Raw genomic sequence first — 22,180 nt, forward strand, 5'->3', positions numbered from 1 at the left:
CTCTCTCTCTCTCTCGATCTCTCTCTCTCTCTCTCTGTCTCTCTGTTTTTGTTCTCACTCAATAACAGTAAAATCTGCAGAGGGTTAGAGACCATTTCTGCATTTATTATGTGATGATGGTAGAGAACTGGAAAACTTCTGGTGCATGTGTTCCGCATTACACATGACTCACACACACACACACACACACACACACACACACACAGGTATAGGAGGCACAGGGCTACATGGACGTCATTCCAATAAGGCTGCTGTGTAACTCTTAACCGGGCTGTAATAGTGTGGGCCGGTGATGATGTTGAGGGGTTTCTACAAGGAACCCTGCGGTGAACACACACACATTAAAGCCGTCTGCCTTCCAGAACTCCCCACCAACGCAGCAGGCCTCCATATGCCATATTTGACCATGCTGAGCGTTGGACAAGTAGTGGTGACATGGGACATAGTTAAAAGCCTGTACTAGCTTGGCATGGCTAATTTATGAGAATGTAGGCTATAATTTAGTGGTCCAGATAAAAGCAGTGTGGCTCAGTCACCCACCTAATGCTCAAATCACAAAGGCTCTCAGTGTTAATCTCCCTCTCTGATGCACCTCTTCCTTTCCATATTTTACAGTGCCTGTAATTCCTTTGTAGACCCCCTGTCTTCCTTTCCTCGCTCTGACTCTCGGTGTGTGTTATCAGGTGTGGTGTGTTAGCAGGTCTGTGTCGCAGTGTGGTTTTGATAAGAGATGTCTTGTTCCCAGGCCTGCGTAGGGCAGTGCCTAGTGACAGTCTACTGGCTGCCTGCTGTCAGTCTGCCTGACCAGACCTCAGGACCGGGGCGGGGGAGTGTCTCAGCTCCAAGCTGGAGCTGAGCTGCTATCAAGACCTGATAACAGAGGGGATTGAGGGGAGCGTGGCAAAGGAAGAGGGGGCAGAAAAGGCTTTCATTCCCTCACATTTTCACACGTGTAATAGCTGTAAAAACAGCTTAAGTGCAGATAAGAAGGAGTTGATTTGGCATTGCAGAGACTTTGTGACCCTCTGTGTGACTGCTAATGAGAGGATGCAGAGGAACCCGGATGGCTGCATGGCTGAACGGTTTGTTGGCCGTACTGTCTGCTGTGGGCTTTTAAAACAGAGGAACAGACCTTACTATAACAGGACTATTATGGGATCTCTGCTGCTGACTAAAGTCTATGATGATTACATGTGTTAACTAGTAATCAGACAGGATTTATTTCCATTTAGATATTAAAATAAAATATGTATATGTGTATATATATATATATTTGAGACTTTTTTTTTTTTTAGAAAGCAATCACAGTCCTCAGGACATTCAGTAAAGAAGTGCAGTAATCTTTCCAGGGAAAAGTCTCTAAGACATAAAAGCTGCATTACATTATCTACATCTCTCTCATCTCATTCCAATATCATCATAAATTTTATTTTGATGATATGTAAAGGCAACACAGCTACTTCTGGAAGAGATTAAAGAGCCTCCATTCTACTGGTTCCATTTCTGTGGTCAAGGCTGTACTAGGTTTCTATTGTTCTGTTATATTAGGTGTCCTCTCTACGTATTTCATTTCTAAAGTTTGAACTCTATCTGCATTGGCTTGTCTGTCGGTATCTGCCACAGGGCCCTTGTATGAAATGAAAGCTATACTCCCTATGGGTAAATCTCCGATATTTGTGCAGCTGGCCCGCGTTGCGAGGAAAGATCTTGAAGTATTTGGACAACTAAACAATGTTAATTTGAAACCTATTAACATTCTACTTTGGTTCGGGTTGAGGAAGACATTTTCAACGCTTAACAAGCACAGAGAGCGGCATTTGTTTTCTGTTGAGGGGACTGGCCTTATGATTTCATCCGTGAAATCACAATCACCACGCGAGACCCTACTGCATGCTTCGGAGGAAGAAATGTGGGATGAAAAACAGTTATCGAAGTTAAGTTTGTTCTCCGCGTTTAAATATTTGTCCACATGTCAAGCTGTGTGTGGTTAAGTGTCTCAGACAGTGTTGTTATTTTGCTGTCTTTTTGTGGCAGTGGTAATTATTTTTTCCTTTAATTGAATCTGTCTGGGGCTTAATGGACTGATCCTGATGGATTAGCCTGGTTTCCTGTCTCTCTCTCTCTCTCTCTCTCTCTTACTTTCTCTCTTTCCCCTACACACACATACACTGGCGCCCTACTCAAGCAATTATGACTTGTAAAGACAGCCCAAGGCCATTTTATCCAGCCCTAATCCAATGTGTCCTTCAAGATAAACTACATCTAATGTAGCTTCCATACATGTGCAGCAGTGTGGGGCTACTGGGATCACACACACCGGCCTCGGTCTGAGAAGAATGACCATGGCTTAGAGCTGGTTAGAGGTTAAATTGGCTTTCCAGCAGGGCTACAGCTTGGTCCCCCGATGTATGATTTATGGGCACTTCTTGAGAGACACGTAGGAGTGAGTGTCCTCTTGAAACTTTGTACTGCCAGTATTAGTTTACAGAAGTTGCTCATGTCACCCTGAGCCTTTGGATTTTGTGTTTTTGGACATGAGTGCCGCAGCATGCGGTGTTATGAAGATCCCTCAAATTATTGTCTTCTAAAGGGGCTAACAGAAAGGCTACACACAGAAAGAAATGCCATAAGGGAACAGCGATTGTAGCAACATGTAGGTAGCGAGTGGTAGGGGAATTATTTATCGTCATTTCACAATCATCCAGCTGAATTACTCACCAAGTTCACAATCACGTACAGTTTCGCAATATCATGAAATATCAGTTGAGTAAGAATCTATAACAAATACAATACTGTAGACAGAAATACAATACAACTTTTACTTTTTTACTTTCATTTTTATTTTAAGTGAAGGTGAAAGTCAAAGTCACAATGCTTCTTTTATAAAACATTTTCAAATGCGTATGGGCGTATGTGTACGTAAGTGTGTGTGTGTGTGTTTTTGTGACAATGAGAGATGTTCAGGGTGAGTTTATCTGTCTGGCATGTGTTTAGACTGTGGTCAGGCTTGTTTCATAGGGTCCTCAGGGAAACATCCAAAGCACAGACTCAATTTGTGAAGCAAATCAGCTCTTTTTAACCTAAGAGAGAACTGTTCGCCTCTCTGGGTCTGTGGACTATGTCAAGCGTGGGTGATGGACTATGTCAAGCACAGATGTATAGACACAACATAGCTATGAACAGTCGTACAACACATGAACAAGCCAATACCAGATTTGCAATCATAAAGGTGCAGTATTTGTAATATGCATACATCCAGCTCAGTATCTGATGACTTGAAATGTTTTCTCAGTCAAAAAGTCCTATCCAAGAGCCTTGTTACTACATGCCAGCCTCCATTAGTACACCAAATGACCTTGACATACACACTTGCAGAAAATAAACATCCACTCCCCAGAAACTCATTTACAACTCTCATGAACCAAATGTATGTGTTCAGCATAAAAAGTAAACATTCAATAATAATAATACGTTTATTTATATAGCACCTTTCAAGAACAGACGTCACAAAGTGCTTCACAACAACACAAAGAACAAAGAAAGCAAAAATAATAAACAGAGCAGCAGACAGTAAATGCAGACATCCAGCTGAAAACACAAGACATCACAGAAAAGGATAAAGAAAAATTAAACAAAAGCAAGTCTAAACAAATGGGTCTTGAGCTGCTTTTTAAAAGTGTCCGCAGTGTCCACTGATCTTAAGACCAGTGGGAGAGAGTTCCAGAGTTTAGGAGCTACAACCTCAAGCATGGTCACCCTTTGTCTTAAGCCTCGAGCGAGGAACAAACAACAAACCCTGATCAGAGGACCTCAGAGTCCTACTGGTAATATAAGGCTGCAGCAGCTCTTTAATGTAAGCAGGTGCCTGATCATGCAAGGCTCTGAACGTGATAACAAGAATCTTGAACTGGATTCTAAATTTGATGAGAAGCCAGTGTAAGGACATCAGGATTGGTGTTATATGAGATCTTTTGGAGGACTTGGTAAGAAGCTTGGCAGCAGCATTTTGGACCACTTGTAAACGGTTTAGGGATGTGTTGCTAAGACAGGTGAAAAGAGAATTGCAGTAATCAAGATGGGAGGAAATAAACGCATGTATAATCATCTCCATCTCAGCTATGGACAGAATGGACCTGAGTTTGGCAATGTTTCTCAGCTGGTAGAAACAAGAACGAACCAAACAATTTACATGATGATCAAGACTCAAAGCCTGGCCCAAACCACTAACGAGGGCAGTAACTAGTTCAATCGTTTCCATTCAAGCTCCACATCATTTGTCCATATTATGGTACAGTATTACAGTTACATTACAAGTTTTTCTCCTATGTAAATTAGTGGAAAACCTCATTTATGTGGGATATAACACCCTGGTGTGGGAATGTCAGAATGTTAAAACCCTACATTTTGCTAATCATCACTTGCAGGCTTTTGTGTGTTTTTTCCCCCACAAAAATGTGACAAACGTCATGATGCATGTACCAATTATCACAGTGTTTTTACAAGAGAAACCATGACCTCTGCATCAGTTAGCACAGACCTGGCGCGTGTGGCGAGGGTGGGTGTGGGTGTGTGAGGAGAGGAGGAGGAGGAGGGGGAGGCGTCCATGTGTGTGTGCTTGGCCATGTGTGTAGATGATAGTGGAATGGTGTGTTTGTGTGTGAAGAAAGTGAATGTGTCACTTGTTTTACCTTGTTTGTTTGTTTTTTGCCATGTCATTTTTCTTTTTTTTTCCAACACTGCCTGTGATTTAATGTAATGTCTGTATTATTAGATATTTTCTTTCGCTATATTGTGATATCTTTATGGCAATTACACCAGTAGTATCAGATACGGTATGCAGTGTTTCCTCTGTATTCAGCAGTGGCAGCATTAGCATTGTAATTTAGTCTATCATCTAAAACTAAAATAAATGTAGTCCAAATGGTTTAGATGTAATGATTTTTACTATGATTAAAAACATTTTAAGCATCACAGCTGCATAAAATTATACGGGAAACATTGGTATGTAATACATTATTTCAAATAAATACACAGACATCTGGTTGCAGTCAGTCTTTCCAAAGTGAAACATCACCTTTCAATATAAAATGTATTGAAAAGAGACATTGTTGAGTTAAGGTAAGGAGGTTTGTGACGAGATCGCACATTGGGACCCAGTGGTCGTTCATTCCCAGATTGCGTGCGGTCAGCGGGGGCCATGGTGTCAGGGGTCAGGGGTCAGGAACATGTGGACTTATCACAATGCAACCCCCATCAAAGAAAGTGACTGTGAAATCTGGACAAGGTGCAGTGTGAGGCATTACTCACCCGTTACTCGTCCAGTTTTAGAGAGAGATTAAATGAGCCCTGCTGGTCTTCCCTGTGGTCATGGGAGCTAAATACTGAGTGTGTCAATGAAACCTTTGGTATTCATAATGATGAGTTAGGTGATATTCATGCTACAAGCACACAGTTCAATTTCATTACTTTTCCATAGTTAACAATGAGATTAATTTAACTTATTTTTCTGTGGTATCCTGGAAAAACTGAATTATTACCTGGAAACAGACATTGTTTGAGATATTTTTTTTTGTATCATAGTCTCTTCATTTGTGGTTCAGATATTTAACACAACAGCTGTCCCATGACTATTTTTCTACTGCTGCGATAAATGCGGAGATAGTCTCGTAATTTCTACAACACTGGGCTGCGGGTCAGATCCTGAATTGGTCATATAGGACTGAACCAGTCCATGTTTTAAACACAGTGGCAAAGGCCTCAGGTAGGTCTCACCTCATCTGGTGACATGTTTTCTACCACAGGAGCTGAACCAGGGGCTGTAGGTAGAACTTTAAACTCTATCTACCTGTTGGCCTTCAGACATGTTTATTGCTCTTGGCTTTTAGTCAAGTTGACATGCTCTGAAGCAGATGCAAGGCTGACGGCTCTGCTAAATCACACACTTCCCTCCAACCCCCCAAAACCAGCAAAGAGCAGGTTGTGGAGAGGACAAACAATAAAGTCATCAGGTGTTCCTGCTGCATGAAAAATAGTGTGTTGATTTCTGGGAATGAGGACTGAGATGGCTTTTTTTATTCAATGCAGGTGGATTCCAAGAGGTGATGAAATTTGTATGAATATGGGGCAATTACAGTAAATGCTTTCGAAAGGAAAACTCATTGTCTGGATGAGAACCAGAGCTGTTCTAATAAGAAAGTGAAAGTTCAGCATTGAAGATTTTGTGGTTTAGAGTGAGAGTGCCACAGGTTCATATTATGTCTACACAAACAATTCAAATTTTATATTTCTTTCCAGTTGAATGCACTTTAACAAGTCTTTTGCATTTAAGTAATGTCATCCGCCCCCAATTAATAACCCCCTACTTGGAATAACTGAAACACTTAGCCATCAGTGCTGATGTTATGACTGTAATAGTATCATGGTCCATTATATTTATGTACCCTCTGCATGGACGGCATGTTAAACTCTGCTTTTTGTTGCTGTGTCTTGTAAGTGTAAACACACAGTTCATGCATGACTTATTACTGGGGTGAGTTTCTCCATTTAGACAAATAGCTCTAAATCGAGGGATCTCCTACCTCATAGTCACCACTTCCTCTCTCTGCTGATAATAACCAAAAAATGAGAGCTTTGCTTTCTCACACTCTGCCATATTAAATCCCGCTGACCTCTCCGTTAACCTTCCACCCTTCACTGAAGTCGATCCTTTCCTCATCCCCTCCTCCTCTTTCAATCCATCCACTGCCATCCCATCACTTCTCCCATTTCTTCCCTTCTTTTATAGCTCTTTCACTCACCCCACTCACCCCCACTCATCCTATATTACAGTCGTCTGAATGGTTTAATTGCTGGCCGGCTCCATGGACTCTTGTCGTCATAGCAACTGAGGATGACCCATGATGTGAGGGTGACAAGGATACGGTTGAGTGTTGAGGACATTCTTTCACCTCCACGCATGTCCGGACCACATACAACATGGAAGCCGGTGCACCAGAAGCTGCCCTGGGTTAAAGCACGGCCATGACCCTGCTGACCGAGCGCTTCTGTGTGGCCAAACCGGGGTCAGGGGTTCAGAGGAGAGGAGTGAAAGGTTAGGTAGGAGTGACAGAGAGCCAGTACACAGGCAACAGATCGATCTCCCCACTGAGGAAAACACGTCACTCTGATACTGGTCATGCTGTCATCAATCATCACTCACTTGAGCCACGTACTCCCTTCTCTCTCTCTATATGTTTCTCTCCACTCCTCTCTCTGAAACAGTTTCAGTTCAGTGGCTGCATCATGTCACGTAAAACATCTTGAGAAGTCTTTCTGCATTTTTATTTGTTTGGTTTAGAAACGTAATCGGATGTTTGAAATGGAGGAATGCTACAAAAATATATTGCAGTGTGTAGATTTAAAAGACACATTTATATCCACTTCCTTTCTGTTATTTTAAATCCCATGGCATAAATTAGTTGTCATTCTGTCACGATCAGAGGCCAACTGTTGTCACTCACAGCTTGTTAGCGCATACAGCTATACTTTGGACTCACTGAGAGTAATCAGAGAAAGTTCTCCCTGTGTGTCCTCTCAGGAGCCTGATGTGATTTACTTATGTGACAGGTGTGCATACCCACACACACACACACGTGTACACACACACACACACACACACACACACACACACACACACACACACACACACTGGACATGGTAATTATTACATAGAGATCTTTTTTTCCTCTCTCATTAAAGCAACAAGTTTGTGGATGCCAGAATAAACTACTTCTGAGTTTCTGTCATCAAATCTGTCCATTCTTATAATACCTCAGAGCATCAGCGGATGTACATTTGTTATACAGCAATTCACATTCATGGTTTGGGAATTAAAGCGTAGGCCAACATTCAGTTCACTGTGGGGTTTTGCAGCCGAACTACGACCCAGATGCTTATTCAATGTTTTCAAACCAATCTAATAATCAAGGTAACATATCCATCTCATTATAAGGTTTGACTCCACTTTCACTGCCTCTTTAGCATTGCGGGCCTCATACCAAAATTGAATAAAAACACTCCATTTGCTCTCTGGACACTACTTACAGTCTATATAAACTCAACCTGTTTCCCTGACACGTACCCATGTGTCCACTTGCACATACACAAGATGCAGAATCTGTGTGCATGCATGTCCATGTGTGTGTGTACATGCAAATATGTGCACTAGCAGCTGGAGCAATCTTTCTGCCCGGCTGTCCTTGGTTGAGGCCTCCTCTCCCTGGTATTATTGGGCAACCAGCTGTGGTTAGAAAAGCTCCACTGCATGGAAACACTTAACCAGGCTGAAGGATAGCCCTCACCCTGACCACCACCACACACACTCATAAAACACAGCCATATGTAAAGGATTGTGATGATGATGACTGGCTCTTTTGATATTCACTGTGAGGGTAGTGGGCATGACTAATGACATGGTGTTTATAATGTGGCGTGTAATAGGATGTGATTCCACTCTCTTAACCTGGGTCTTGAACTCAATCATCCAATTTATTAGCTGCAATGCCGCAGAGCCAGGAGTTGTAGAAGTCAGCCGTGGGATTATGGATTATATTATCAGTTGGGGAGGACTGTATACAGGACTGCAGGTTTTTGTTATTAGTGTCTCAACAGGGACAAAATATTCAGACTGACACTAGCCAGTTTCTTCCTTTCAAAGTAACTTCACTTTCTGGAATCTTCAACTCTCCCAAACGTCTGTTTGGCCAAATCCATGATGACCAGTCAAATATGAGCTGCAGTCTCTCTTGTCTGGATTCCAGTGGCCCAGTACCAATGGAAACACAAAACATAAAACTGTCTGTTTGGGCCTGTAAGGCTGGTTAATTCACTCCTTGTTCCTGGCCTTGACACACACACAAACACACACACACACACAAACTTACATACACGTTTGTACTAGTATACCTGTGAGAACCTTCATTGACGCTCATTCCTTAATCGCTAACTCTAACCATCACTCCCTCCACTACATGTCTAAACTTAATCTTTACCCTCAATCTAATCCTAAATCTAATGTTAACCTTAAATTACAAACAGAGACACAGACACTCACACACACACATACCGAATGAGAAGTGTTTTATGCGGTTAAGGTGTGGTTTCATCTGTTGACTTGTACTAGCAATAAACGGAAGGAGGCTGGTGCCAATTTTGATTAGAGAGACAAATTTATAGTGTGTTTGTTTAGCTCTTGCCTATATTTGCACTGAACTTACCTTATTTGGTTATGATACATGTGAACTATAACTGCATTTTTCTCTACTGAGCTACTCCCAAATGGAAAATATCAGGACTTTCCACTGGACTCCAAACAGACCCTCAGTGTGTTCTGTGACTGGAGGTCACCCAAAACCTGCAGGTCGGCTCTGTCCGTCCCCCTAGGTGCAGACACTGATATACAACAGTGTTTCCTCAGGAAGGAAAAACCTGCACTCCTCCTTCCATGTCCACTGTCATGATGCTCTTACAAGCGATTGTACTCTTCAGGTCTGCTGGGGATCAATGACTTCATCTTCTTCTCCTTCATCTTCTACCCCTCCTGTCTCTAAAGGAGGACCTCTGTCTCTGTGGATTACCTCACAAAATCTTTACAGGCAGGCCAGATTACCATTAAAGCTTTTCTTCTACTCCTGACCCAGGAGTAGAAGAAAGAAGGAAGAACTGAACAGCACATTTTTATGAGTAAGATTTGGATGTCATTAAAGAAACCTAGAACCATGTTATGAAACCATTTTTCTGTTTACAGTGAAATACTAAACCATCTTAGATATTATCATGGGGGCATGATCAGCCCTGTCACTAGGCTGTGAAAGGTGGTGACGATGCTAGAGGCCCACAGCTGCAGAGGGCCCATACAAATTCCAGTAGAATGAATGAATTCAATTTATTGTATAGATCCTGCAGAAAGGCATTTGATACTCCAGAATACAAAATAATAAACCCACAAATTATGCAATATGAAAGTAGTTTTCAGTTTGCTGCAGTTTTTATGTAAGTTGCCATTGTGCACTGTGAACGTACTTTGTGTGTTTTGGCTTGATTGCCTGGCTGTGGTTGGGAAAACCAAGTTCTTTTTAAGTTGTTTTACCACTGTGAAATGTGTAAATTCACTGTACTGTGTGCATAATGGCTGGGTTATGGTTGTGGTTGGTAAGACCAAGTTCTTTTTAAGTTGTTTTACCACTGTGAAGTGTGTAAATTCACTGTACTGTGTGCATAATGGCTGGGTTATGGCTGTGGTTGGTACGACTAAGTTTTGTTTTGTTTTTCTTATAAAGTTGCCACCGTGTAGTTTGTGTAAAATCAATGTGCTTTGTGTGTAATGGCTGGATTAAGGCTGTGATTGAAGCTAGATGTATTATAGGATATTTTTCATTGGCAATCAGATGTTTTGTTGAGAATATTGTGGCATTGGCCAAAACTTCCTTGCAGTCAGAGAGAGCTGTGCGCATTGGGTTTACTGTGCACAGTTTTGTCAGGTTTGATTCTTGGAATGACATTTTGACATTTGTGTAGTTTGCATTATATTGAAAGTGTGTAAAGCTATTTCTGGTTTTATCTCTATTCCCGGTGTGATATCTTTATTTAGTATCTGTTTGTATATGCCTGTGTTCCTTGGCTCTTTCACCACTGCTGCCATCAGCTAAAAGGAATCAGTGCTTATACTGCAAACCCCTGTATATCTGTTTGTGTGCAAACTCCAAAGTGATTGCCCTCTTCTTACTACATACAGCACTCCCTTACTTTCCCTCTGGAAGACAAAGTGTAAGGACAGTCCTGGCCCTGTTACTACTCAAGATAATAGCCCAGTATAAACACATCAGTACGTGTCTGACAGGGCACCTCTCACGTCATCCTCTTGTTGGCCTAAAAGAAATTCTCCACTCATCTGCAAGACTGCCCTCATGGTATTTGTCAGTATCAACAGAATTAGGTTGCTTCTGTGGATTACAGCTGTCTGTGAGCTGGTGAGAAGGAGGCGAGGACAGAGGGACGCAGGAGACTAAAAAACAAGCTTTGGCTCCTTTTAGGAGCCAAAGCTGAAGTCCACAGGATGATGAATATTGGCTCATTACAATATGCTGTCAGTTGAAGTGAAAGGACAGAGGATGATCAGCCAACATAATCACCATATGTACTGTTAGATGACCTCAGTGAATACATACATACAGCAGCTCAGTCATATTCTCTTATTGGATAGGATGTAAACCAGATGAGCAGTAACACAGCTGTACCTCAATTAAAACCTGAAACAGAGAGGATGTGGCAGGTTAACATTAGTTTTGGAAGATAAAATTGGAATGGTTTGGAATCATTAATTGTTTAATTATGCACCAGTGAATTTGGCCTCCATGTAACAGCTGACAAGCCAAACAACTGACATTAATATCACTCAACAGTAGCGGGCACGCACACACACACACACACACACATTTGCAAGCATTTTGTTTGACGCATGCAAACTGGACGTATCCCTGTTTTCCTCGGGACAGCCTCATCCAGCTCATTTGCATCCTGTGTGAACAAGAATCAAGACTTCTCACACTCAGCCAAGTCACACTCTGTCAATCAGAATTAAGTACATGTGAACATGGCTGTTGGATCGAATGTTGATAGTCTATGGTTAGCGCCAGTCAACACATTGCCTATATCCGGCTTTTTCACCCTCTTGTCACTGTATCTACATGCCTCAGTTCTGGGTCAAGCTATAGAGACTCAGAATAGTATAAGTATGATGTTATCACTTTATCCTGATTTGATTTTATACAGCGCTCTCTGTACACTATAATTCTGCCTTGACACTGTGGAGGGTCTGAAACACTGCAACACATATGCAGTACCTCATATGTTTGTATATAGCCTTTGTGGACTATGAGATACTAAACAGGGAGACATTACGTTGTTTTGTCCTCTCTGTCTGCCCATAACCTTCCATATGATTCATATACATTTCACAACAGCATATTTTGCCCCTCTCCATATCTGTACTCCTTCATCTCTTTGGGTGATGCTCCCAACCTCTTGACTGGGATCAGAGCAAAGGGAGTTTTTGTCTGGACAGTGTCAGGATGTAACCATCACACTGGGTGTACATGAATATGTCTATTGGCTTGTGACTATACACTGACCTTACAGCTGCCTTGTAGTAACAGCTCACAGCCGCTAGGTGGCTCTCTACATTTATGGATCGAATACCATTGGCCCATGGCAGGGCACACAGTTAATTAACTGTTTAAGAATGCATGTGAGGTGTTAATCGTCATCTTGCATGCAATTGTGCTTATATTTTTATGTTTTAAGAAAGATTCATAGTACTCAGTTGAAATTACTTCAGTCTTTGGGGGAGTGTACACAGCCCCCCCGTGGCCTTAGATAAAACAGCCTGTAGGAGGTGATTATGGAGAGAATGTCTGAGCAAGGCGATGGAGCAGGGTAATAAAGCTGCTGGTGTAATTAAGATTAGAGCTGTTTTCACTGGTTCTGACAAGCACCAGACGCCCACGCCGGACTGAGACGGGCTGGATGGGGAGGAAGGGGGAGGGAGAGAGTGAGAGAGGGCGGCACAGCGAGTCTCCAGTCCCATGCCCATGGGCACAGTGGAGCGAGGGGGAGTGTGAGAACAGTGTGATGAAGACGAGGAGGGCGAGGAGGTGTAATACCGGAATGATTAGCGGGTGAGATAAAGCGTGAGCAGGCAAGTGAAAGTCTGAGAAGAGGGTGAGAGGGCGTAGGGCATGCTGGGTAAATCTGAGCATTGAGAGGAGCTGTGGATGTGTCACAACCTCTGTCTGGAGCTGTACAGACCAAATGAAAACACGGAACTGTATTTATACTGTAACACTAGATTTACAGTCTCACTGGATGGCAATCAGTCACAATTACTTAAACCACTCCACCCTGTGGCATATCCTGGCGACTGCTACAAAACTCATTACACAGACTGGAAACGATCCCCTCAACATGTACAGTGGCTTATTATCATGAATTATGTTTTTCAGTAGATGGAGGGCTGTTTTTTTTCTGTCACCATGAAGGCCACCCATCCCAAACAAACATAAACACACAGCCCACTGTGGCCATGGCGGCAAGGCTCAGTTAACATGCACACTACTCTCTCTGCTAACATTCCTAACTCATGTATGTCTGGTTCATGTGCAAATAATAACCTACAGTCTAAATATACATATGATCTAATCAAGTTTTTATTCATTTTGTTTCTTTATTTATTAAAACAAATTAAGTGGGTGGTCAAAAATGTTGTATTTTTTCCCTCATTCAGCATTTTTCCCCATTCTGGAAATGCCAAGCAAAAGTAGCCTATACCTGTTGTGTATCACTTGTTTCATGGCATCACCTTTTAACAGAGTATGGCTAGTAGCCTAAGCACAAGTGTGTATTTCTGCATTGAATAATGGAAAAACACTACAAAATAGAAACACACTTACTGACTTAGTGTGTCTGATTTGTTTATCTTTCAGTACTTTAGATAGTAATTATTTATCTAGTCTCTGTATAAAGGACCTCTTTTACAGGGTTGTAAACCACATCATTAATTATAGGTTTATATCTTTCATCGTTTCACACCTAGTACTGACTAACAATGTTTTATCACAGCATAGCTCACATTCACTCACTTACACACATATACCACACATGCCACAAATAACCTGGAAGCTAAGCTGGAAACAAGTAAAACCGGTGTGAAAAAAAAACAAAAGTGTCTTTGTGAGAGTGTCTAAGGAGATTTAGTACAGCTTACTTTGGCCCCCAACAGGAGTCAGGGTGTGTATGTGAGCTCTCTGACTCTTTCCACTTGTTCCAATAGGTGGCTGCTCTGCCTGAACAGGGTTTCACCACAGCCAAACCTGCCTCTCCCCCCTCAACCGATTACGTCCGCACGCGCGCTGATGCTTTCGCGCGTTCATGTATGTGTGTGAAAGGGTCTTTGTTGGTGCTTGTAGCATTTTATCCCATCTCCATTGCATTTTTGGCTCTAAACACATTAAATTAAATTGCATACTCTAACTCGAACCGGCTACACATATTTCCCCTCCCCATCAAATGTGCAAACTGTAGTTTTCTGTTTATTGGTGCAAGATGTATTCTCACCCAAGCTGACCCAGTGGTAACCACTCGCTTTTAAAGTGGAAGCTGGATGTGCGACTGTGGCCTGTGTGAGAATAAAAAGTGGTTCTAGTGATCTGATTCATTTGAATTACAAGTATCACCCAAGTCCTCACAAGAAGGTACGTGGAATTAAGAGGAGGAAAGGCAAAAAAGAAGAAACAGAGAGGAGAGGATAAATGTGTCAGGTGGGAGAAAAGGTTATTACCTTCTGAAGGTCACCGGTCCGCTCTGCAGTTCAAGGGAGCCACTTGGTCCACACAAATTACCACTAATTCAGGATATGTGTGTGTGTTTGTGTGTGTGTGTGTTTCATATTCATTCCTTGCTGATCATTTTTAACCAGCTCCAATGACATGACTGTGTGATCTGGTACAAAAATGACCCTGAGCTGCACAGTTTCACCTTGGGTTACAGGGTGGAATGCTAAACCAGCTGAAGGTGGTATGGTGATTTTGTGTGTGTGTGTGTGTGTGTGTGTGTGTGTGTGTGTGTGTGTGTGTGTGTGTGTGTGTGAGAGAGTATGTGTGTGTGTGTGTGTGTGTGTGTGTTAGGCTGATTAGCAGCTATTGGAGCGACAGGGGCACTGAGTCACCGACCACTCTGAGGTAAACTCACCCGGTCTAAGAGGATCCACATCATGGCAGTCTATGAATTACCCGACTTTGGCTTTTTTAACCACTTCTATCCATCGAGCTAATAGTCAACTATGTGCCTAGAATGCTGCTTTAGCAACTAGTGCGTCACCGAGAGCCTTTTGAGGCACATTTAGTGGTAGGGGAAGTGGGAAGAATACATTTTTAGAAGAGAAGAGGGAAAAGTGTATTTTCTAGCATGGGGAACTCAGAGAGAGTGTGGTGGATTGTAGTGGAGTGCGCCTGCAGGATCCTTGGTATCTCTACAGCAACAGGTAAGGTAAAATATATAAAACAAACCCAAGATTAATTTGACAGTTGTCACTGACAGTTATAGGCCTGATAATAGCAGATGCACTGACTCCAGATCATCACTGTAATAAGTTCAAAGTCAACATAGCTATCACACAACGTAGCACTTGAGATTCAATCTAAATTTTAATATTTATTCTTTTAATAATTACAATCATTAAATAATATTTTACATTATAATATATAATCTAAAAATATTTTATATGTTATATTTATGTGTTATAACATTATAAAATAATATAAAACACATAAAATATATAAATTTTATGTGCTTTGTGGTGCTGGGTCCCGCTGCAGAGAGTTGATATGTGCAACTCTCCATCTGTTCCGATTCCATGTTAATCCCTCACCCTCAATTCAGATATAGTGTATTTGTGTTTGGCCAACTGTAGTCTTGACTTTCTCTCCAGAAAGAACACTAAGCCGTCTCTTGGCTAATATATACTGTACATAAAACCACGCTTAATCATGCCTAACCCTGCTCTCATTGCCCCTGTTCCTCTGTTTTACTGCCCCCAGAGGCAGCAGAGAGTCAGAAAGGCAGAGAATGCATGCAGCTCCCCCAGCTACACTAAATCTTCATGGGGGAAATAACTGTCTGGTTGCTGCCTCCCTCAAAGATATGGACCCCCCCTCCACTTAAATTCAAACAGATGCAGACACTGAACATTTACTGGGCGACATGTGCCTCGCGCCACACCAAACTGAAGTCTCTGTATCCTGCTGGGTTATTGGCTTATTTGATCACAAGTTGTTACACATTGGCACCTTCATGAGCTTTCAATGCACAGTTTGCATACTGTGTGTGTGCATGTATGTGTGTGTATCTTTGTCTCTGTGCCTGTGTCTCCACATGTCTATATGTCTGGCTGTGTCTGTGTCTGTGTGTGTTCTATAGACAGACATACATGCAGTGTGCACATATATGTTAATATCCAGTGGGTCTATAAGCAACGTTAATTCTTCTCACACTCTATAAACTCCCAGAAACCATTTAGCCACATTCCCCTGATTTAGCTCCAGTCCCTCTGGTGCAGATTCTATCTCTGGATTTCTGATAAATAGACCCGAGCAATTGCTTCCATATGTTAGTGGCAATCAGCCTTAGTTAACCATGCTTACCTCCTTCTACCTCCCAGCATAAAGTTTGGTTATCATAATGTACTCTCTTTTCTTATCTCCTCTCCCATTAAAATGGTAGCATTCAATGCATGTATCATTCAATGTGTTTTGCTGCCAGATTTAGGGGTCTTTGAACAATGTGAATTTGGTCAGTAGTTTTTTTTTATTATTTCAAGCATACTTTGAGGAGGCCTAGTGTGATAGCAATATAATATGATACTGTATTGATCCCCACAGGGCAATTCTCTATTCACTTCCCCCTCCACATGGAGATCAGAGGTCAGGGTCAGCTATAGGACAGTCAGTGTCTTGCTCAAGGACACTTCAGCAGAGTGGATTCTTGCTGACAAAGGGGCTTAAAGCCCAGCCTCCACACTCAGTACACCTCCCTGCTGCCCTCTTGTGTTATACTATCCATGCTGTAGTATATAAGACTACAACTGAAACAAATACTGTTGTGTATCATTCCTCACTTATAAACTCAATCACAGATAAGAGAGAGGATTATTAACTTACTGTGACATTTAGTGACCACATCACAAGTTGTGATGTTAGGCTGTCATGACTGGTAAAAAAAGAAGGTGGGTAAGCTATTACCACCAGTCTGTGATCACCATAAGGCAAACAACCACCAATAGAAAAAAGACTCAGTTGTGTCCCATCTTCATGTAACTTACATGTAACATACTATTTAGTATGATGTATGCTATGAATTTAGGGTCATACTAAGGTTAAAAAAGGTTTAGGTGGGTTTACCCCCTACTACATTACTGCCTGCCAGTAATACTTCCATGGCTTTCATTCTTAGCAAGAAAGTCATGAACTAAGTCTGACATCTGGTGGCCAGAATCTGCACAGTTTGGTGCTTACCAGTAAAATACATTAAGTAAAATACAGTAAAATGTGTCTCTATTGTCTCCTTTTCAGTGTTGTGTGCTGTGGGAGTGGAGACGCTACAGCAGGGAGAATTCCACAGCCTCGCCATCTACCTGCTGTAAGTGCCCTCATTGGCCACTTTCACATCGACTCTGATAAACTACGGTACTGCCTCAGGGAATCGAGCATAGCCTTTGATTGTTTCTGCAGTCTACCTTGAAATACAGTATATGTATTTAATCTACCAAAGCACTCCTAACTCTGGCCTACTTGGCCCTAACTGGTGAAATTCCAGAGTTACAAATTATAAATGGGACCGCCTGGATTTTAATATAGGAAAGAATGTGTGGCCCAAGGGCTGCTATAATACAATTACAGTACAGTAGCTGCCTAACTAACTACTCATAAACACACGCACACACTTGCACACATTCAAGGGGCCTACTGAAGGGTTTCAATGTTATATATCCATTTTGGGAAAAAAATTGCCACCTGATATTCATTAGGCAATATTGGAAAAACATAAATGATTCAGTCCTCAAAAATGTAACTATTTTATTGGCAAATGTCTTAAGATCACTTCTAACTTCAATATTAACCCATGTGCTTACTCTTCATGTCAGCAGTCAATATGGGAGTGTGGGTGTCATTTTTAAGAAAAAAAAAATGGATATCTAATTTTGGAATGGAACTCTTCGACTGCAAACATCAAATATGTTCATTGACACATTGGGAGTCAGTCAGAAGGATAAAGTGAGGTGGCAGAGGGCAAAAGGGAGCACAGAGTCGACTGAGGGGAGACCAGTCCTTATGATTATCTCTGTGGCTCACAGCCAAGCTCCCACAGAGCCACAGGAAAGCATCTCCCAGAGGAGAATAAAAATGCATGACTGTTTATTCCATCTCCACATGCACATGCACACACACACACACACACACACACACACACACACACACACACACACAACTGCACAAAACTCAGCAATAACCCCTCAGAGAGAGGGCAGTGTGGTTAGGATGGGTTGGCTTGGGAGCATTCCTCTGGTTCACAAGATTAGATGGTTATCAAAAAATGTAAGAGAGAGCATCCTCATATAGTGCAAAAGAGTCTTTTTCACTGAAATAGGCACAAAAGTCACATCTCTTTTGCACTATCTGAGGATGTTCCCTTCTCTTTATTGTATTTGTCACTCAGCCCTTTGAGCCTTCACTTCATACCCACTTTTTCATCCCTCCAAAAATTTCTAAAGTGCAATCTCCATAATCAAAAGAATCGGTGAACTATTTAAAACTATGAAAACTATTAAATATAGGAGATGTGTATGTTTCTGTGTATTTTATAAAGTATCACTGAGGCTGTACTAGTTCTGTCTGGCCCTAAACTTATATCTCCCACCAGAGTGTCATCTGTTGGCATAATGCTGTTTGAGCTGGCCTATTTCCTGGATACCCTCCTGTTCATGTGTCTGCCGTGAGTACACAACACTCATCTCTATTTTCTATTTTCCACATTGATAGTGTAGTATGGATACACATGGAGGGATGGGACTAAGCTCTAAGAGGACACTGGTGGGGAACACGCTCATTCTTTGCTCTTAGAGTCCCATCCAAACCACAAATGTTCATTTTTGAACCAGGTGTGAATGGGTGTAACTCTGTGAGTGTTGATGAAAAAAGAGCGCACATGCTCAGTCAGCTTTTCTTTAATAAATAGTCCAAAAAATCAAATCTAAACATCTAATTTCTACTTTGTTAGTATATCATGATGTGTGCCGTATCAGCATTCGCATGTCTTCACTGTCAATAGACAATAAAAAATTAAGAATGTGACTTTTTAGTGGGACAACAGGGATGAAGACAGATTGGTAGAATTGCTAGTGAAATTACCTACCTGTGTGTATGTAGGAAATAGTCTGTGTTTCAGTCTAAATCCTCCTCTTCTTCCCATCTCCCTCTGCAGCTGTCCTCCAGACTGGCAGGTGTTTGTGTTGTGGGGGAAGATGGCTCGCATTGGAGGCTTCCAGAAGTTCCTGTACTACTCCATCATGTCCGTGGTCTGCTTCCTGCACCCTGTGTTGGTGTGGCACGCTATTATCCCAGGTACAATGACACTGCCAGGTACTAGCTACAGCAAGCACTGATGATAACCACATGTATTGTTTCGATTCAGCATCGGAATAAGTTGTGAAAGTGCCACAGAAATGTCTTCTGGTTGCAGGAACCATGCTTCTGGTGACAGCCTTTTTCAACTTCATACTCAGTAAGAAAGCCAAGACCGAGTCTCCCAAAGGGCCGCAGGAGAGCTACACTGACCAAGGCCTGACCACGGTGTGTGTGACGGAGAGAGGAGGCTCTGACAGCAGCTTCTCCTTCCTCCACATGGTGGCAGGCAGGAGGGGGGCAGGCCTGGCTTTCACACCCAGAGACCGCTGCCTCGGGCTGGGCGAGAGAGGAGAGAGCATCCAGGCCATGCTGGAGCTGGAGCACACAGCAGCGGCACCGAAAGAGACTGAGAGGGAGAGGAGGAGGTGGAAAGAGAGGAGACAGGTGTGTTTCGCAGGTAGACAGGATCCTGTGGAGAGAGAGATGGACGAGCTGGACAGGTACTGTGAGCCAGAGCCAGAGACCACCTCAGACACCGCACCTATGATTACTGACTGACTGTCCCTCTGCGCTGAGGCCGGTAGCACGCGATGGACAGCATGTCTAATGCATTCATATTGACTAACACAGACTGTACAACTAGCTGGTGCCCCATTGTGACTGAATTTTAGCCTCCATCTGGAAATAACATCAAAACATTTCTGACCAGCTAAATAAGGATTTTCAGCATTTTTGAGTTTCGGTCCATCTGGTAATAAAGTACCATGTTTTAATGTGTTTAGAGGACCAACATATAAAGATTATTAGGAAAGATTTATCAAACAAATGTTTCCCTAATGTAGATATTTTAGATATTTTTTACTTGAAAAGTCTATTTGTGCAACTGAAAATTTGCATGTGTGACATCTGTTATGGAATATGTTAAACTGCATCTTGGGCTTCAAATGTGTCATTTCAAAGGAATTAAACTGTTTATACTTAAGTGTGCACATGTGGCTTTTTGTGTGACGGCCTGTTTTTTTCGAAGGCCGGTATTGATTGAAGTGCAGACATTAATACCAGGCAATCCAATCCAGTTATAGCAGCATACATTATTCATAAGGGAATAAATTAGATAAATCATTTCATTTTGAAACATCAGAGAAAAAAAATGTGCCGTACAGAGACTCCCTGCACATGACTGAGATAGGAAGCGCCTTTTTAAGCCACAGCTTGCAGGTGCTTGTGCTTGTCACATCCACGGCTCTCGGTTGTGTGTTTGTCATGTGTTGAAGCGGCTGTGAGCGGTGACCATGGTGACAGCACTCTGGGAGAAGCGCTCATGTTGTTGTGGTGATGAGAAAAACAACATCTGATCACCCACTGTAGTGCCACCATAGGCCTATATTGCACCAAATCCAATATCATAATCAACATAACTGATGTAAGACATAATTAGAAGCAATTAGAATAAGTACAACAGGGATGTATTAATAATGTGTCATACAGTATGCCTTTATAATATTAATAAGGTGAATGAATCAGAACAAGCTACGCACACTAATAGAGCTATTCACTTTCCCAAGCAATATAAATTACCCTGTGATTAGCATATTTGTGATACAATATGCTAATTTAAAAGCAACTATTAAAAGCGTGTATATCCATTTCATTTGTTTGTCCTTTGTTTTCTCCACGCTACAAAGGATACATCTCTCCGTACAGACGTTCCTCTTTTGTTCTGGTCATAAATCAATACTGTTTTTTCTGTCTTACACACGCAGACATACACTCATACACACACACACACACACACACACACACACACACGCACACACACTGTATTTTCCAGTCCTTTGTTCACTGAACTGTAGATATAATATTGTATGTAGCCTTAAGAGGCAATCTCTCTCCAGCATCAAAGCTAAGGAGAGAATCAATAGAGGCAGAGAAACCCATTCATCACACGGCACCTAACTGCACTCTGGTTCCAGACAGCAGACACACACACACACACACACACATATATATATATATATATATATATATATATATATATATACACTGTATATATATATACAATGTTGGTTAGACAAGGGTGTGTAATTCTACACATTTGACACAAAATATATACCCAGCAGCTATAGGCTATTGTATATTCGTTCAGCTTTTTAAAAATTATTTGAGGTTTGCTGTGCGATGTGGCAAAGCCATGACATGTGAACCAAGTCAGGAGGGATGAGACGTTCTGGTGCTTTATGGAGAGAACAGGGGCTCTTTGTCCACTAAAGGGCTGCAAGCTGGCCCATAACCCTGAGCTGTATTGTCCGCTCCACAATGAGCCTGGTCAATTACCAAGCGACTGACCCAATAATAAACTGAGGAGAGGAGAGGAGAGGAGATCATTGTTTCCATTCTGCTTCCATAAATGTCCCAACAACTTGGGATATTCTTTGTCATACCCATATCCTCTAGAATGAACTGTTCTCTGTGGGGGAAGTTATTCAGCTGTTGGAACAACTTACTTCCTCTGAGAGAGAGAGAGAGAGAGAGAGAGAGAGAGAGAGAGAGAGAGAGAGAGAGAGAGAGAGAGAGAGAGAGAGAGAGAGAGAGAGAGAGAGAGAGAGAGAGAGAGAGAGAGAGAGAGAGAGACTTCCTAAACCTCTGTTACCACCCTACCGTAGTTTCCTAGATGGTAGATCCAGGCTCAAAAACAGGATGGGTGAAATAAATCTTGATAGGTCACAGTGGCTTCCTCCTTTCCATGTCTGACATACTGCTGGGCTGGAAAAAAATAAGGAGGTGATTTTGTTCTGGCTGTCTTTTGGAAATTAGATTTTCTTATCACTGCATATGGGAGAGCACAAGAAAAGACGTTGATGATTGAGTCTATTTTTCTTCATTAATGGCATTCATTTTACATAGGCTATATTTTGAGTGGCTAAATACTTGCATAGAAGAAAATATTTTCAGTCTCCAAAATAAATTTC

General features: G+C 41.9%; 1 protein-coding gene across 1 annotated transcript; it reads left to right on the plus strand.

Moving 5' to 3' along the window:
• The first annotated feature begins 14,997 nt into the window (after positions 1-14,997).
• tmem72 (transmembrane protein 72) lies at positions 14,998-19,769 on the plus strand. Its single transcript, XM_071521374.1, has 5 exons — positions 14,998-15,073; positions 17,160-17,226; positions 18,508-18,579; positions 19,069-19,208; positions 19,327-19,769. Exons 1-5 carry the CDS (start codon positions 14,998-15,000, stop codon positions 19,767-19,769), a joined length of 798 nt encoding a protein of 265 aa, XP_071377475.1.
• Positions 19,770-22,180: the final 2,411 nt, after the last annotated feature.

The sequence above is a fragment of the Centroberyx affinis genome, unplaced genomic scaffold (genome assembly GCF_046629955.1).
Source record: "Centroberyx affinis isolate AG114_WGS23_722 - 3 ecotype Tasmania unplaced genomic scaffold, CSIRO-AGI_Caff_v1 ptg000885l_1, whole genome shotgun sequence".
NCBI lineage: Eukaryota > Metazoa > Chordata > Actinopteri > Beryciformes > Berycidae > Centroberyx > Centroberyx affinis.

Excerpts from the sequence above, each read along its gene's own strand:
- tmem72 (XM_071521374.1), top strand. The coding sequence starts at position 14,998 with ATGGGGAACTCAGAGAGAGTGTGGTGGATTGTAGTGGAGTGCGCCTGC. Across the intron at positions 15,074-17,159 it reads TGGTATCTCTACAGCAACAG|TGTTGTGTGCTGTGGGAGTG; the intron begins GTAAGGTAAAAT and ends TCTCCTTTTCAG. Across the intron at positions 19,209-19,326 it reads GTGGCACGCTATTATCCCAG|GAACCATGCTTCTGGTGACA; the intron begins GTACAATGACAC and ends TTCTGGTTGCAG.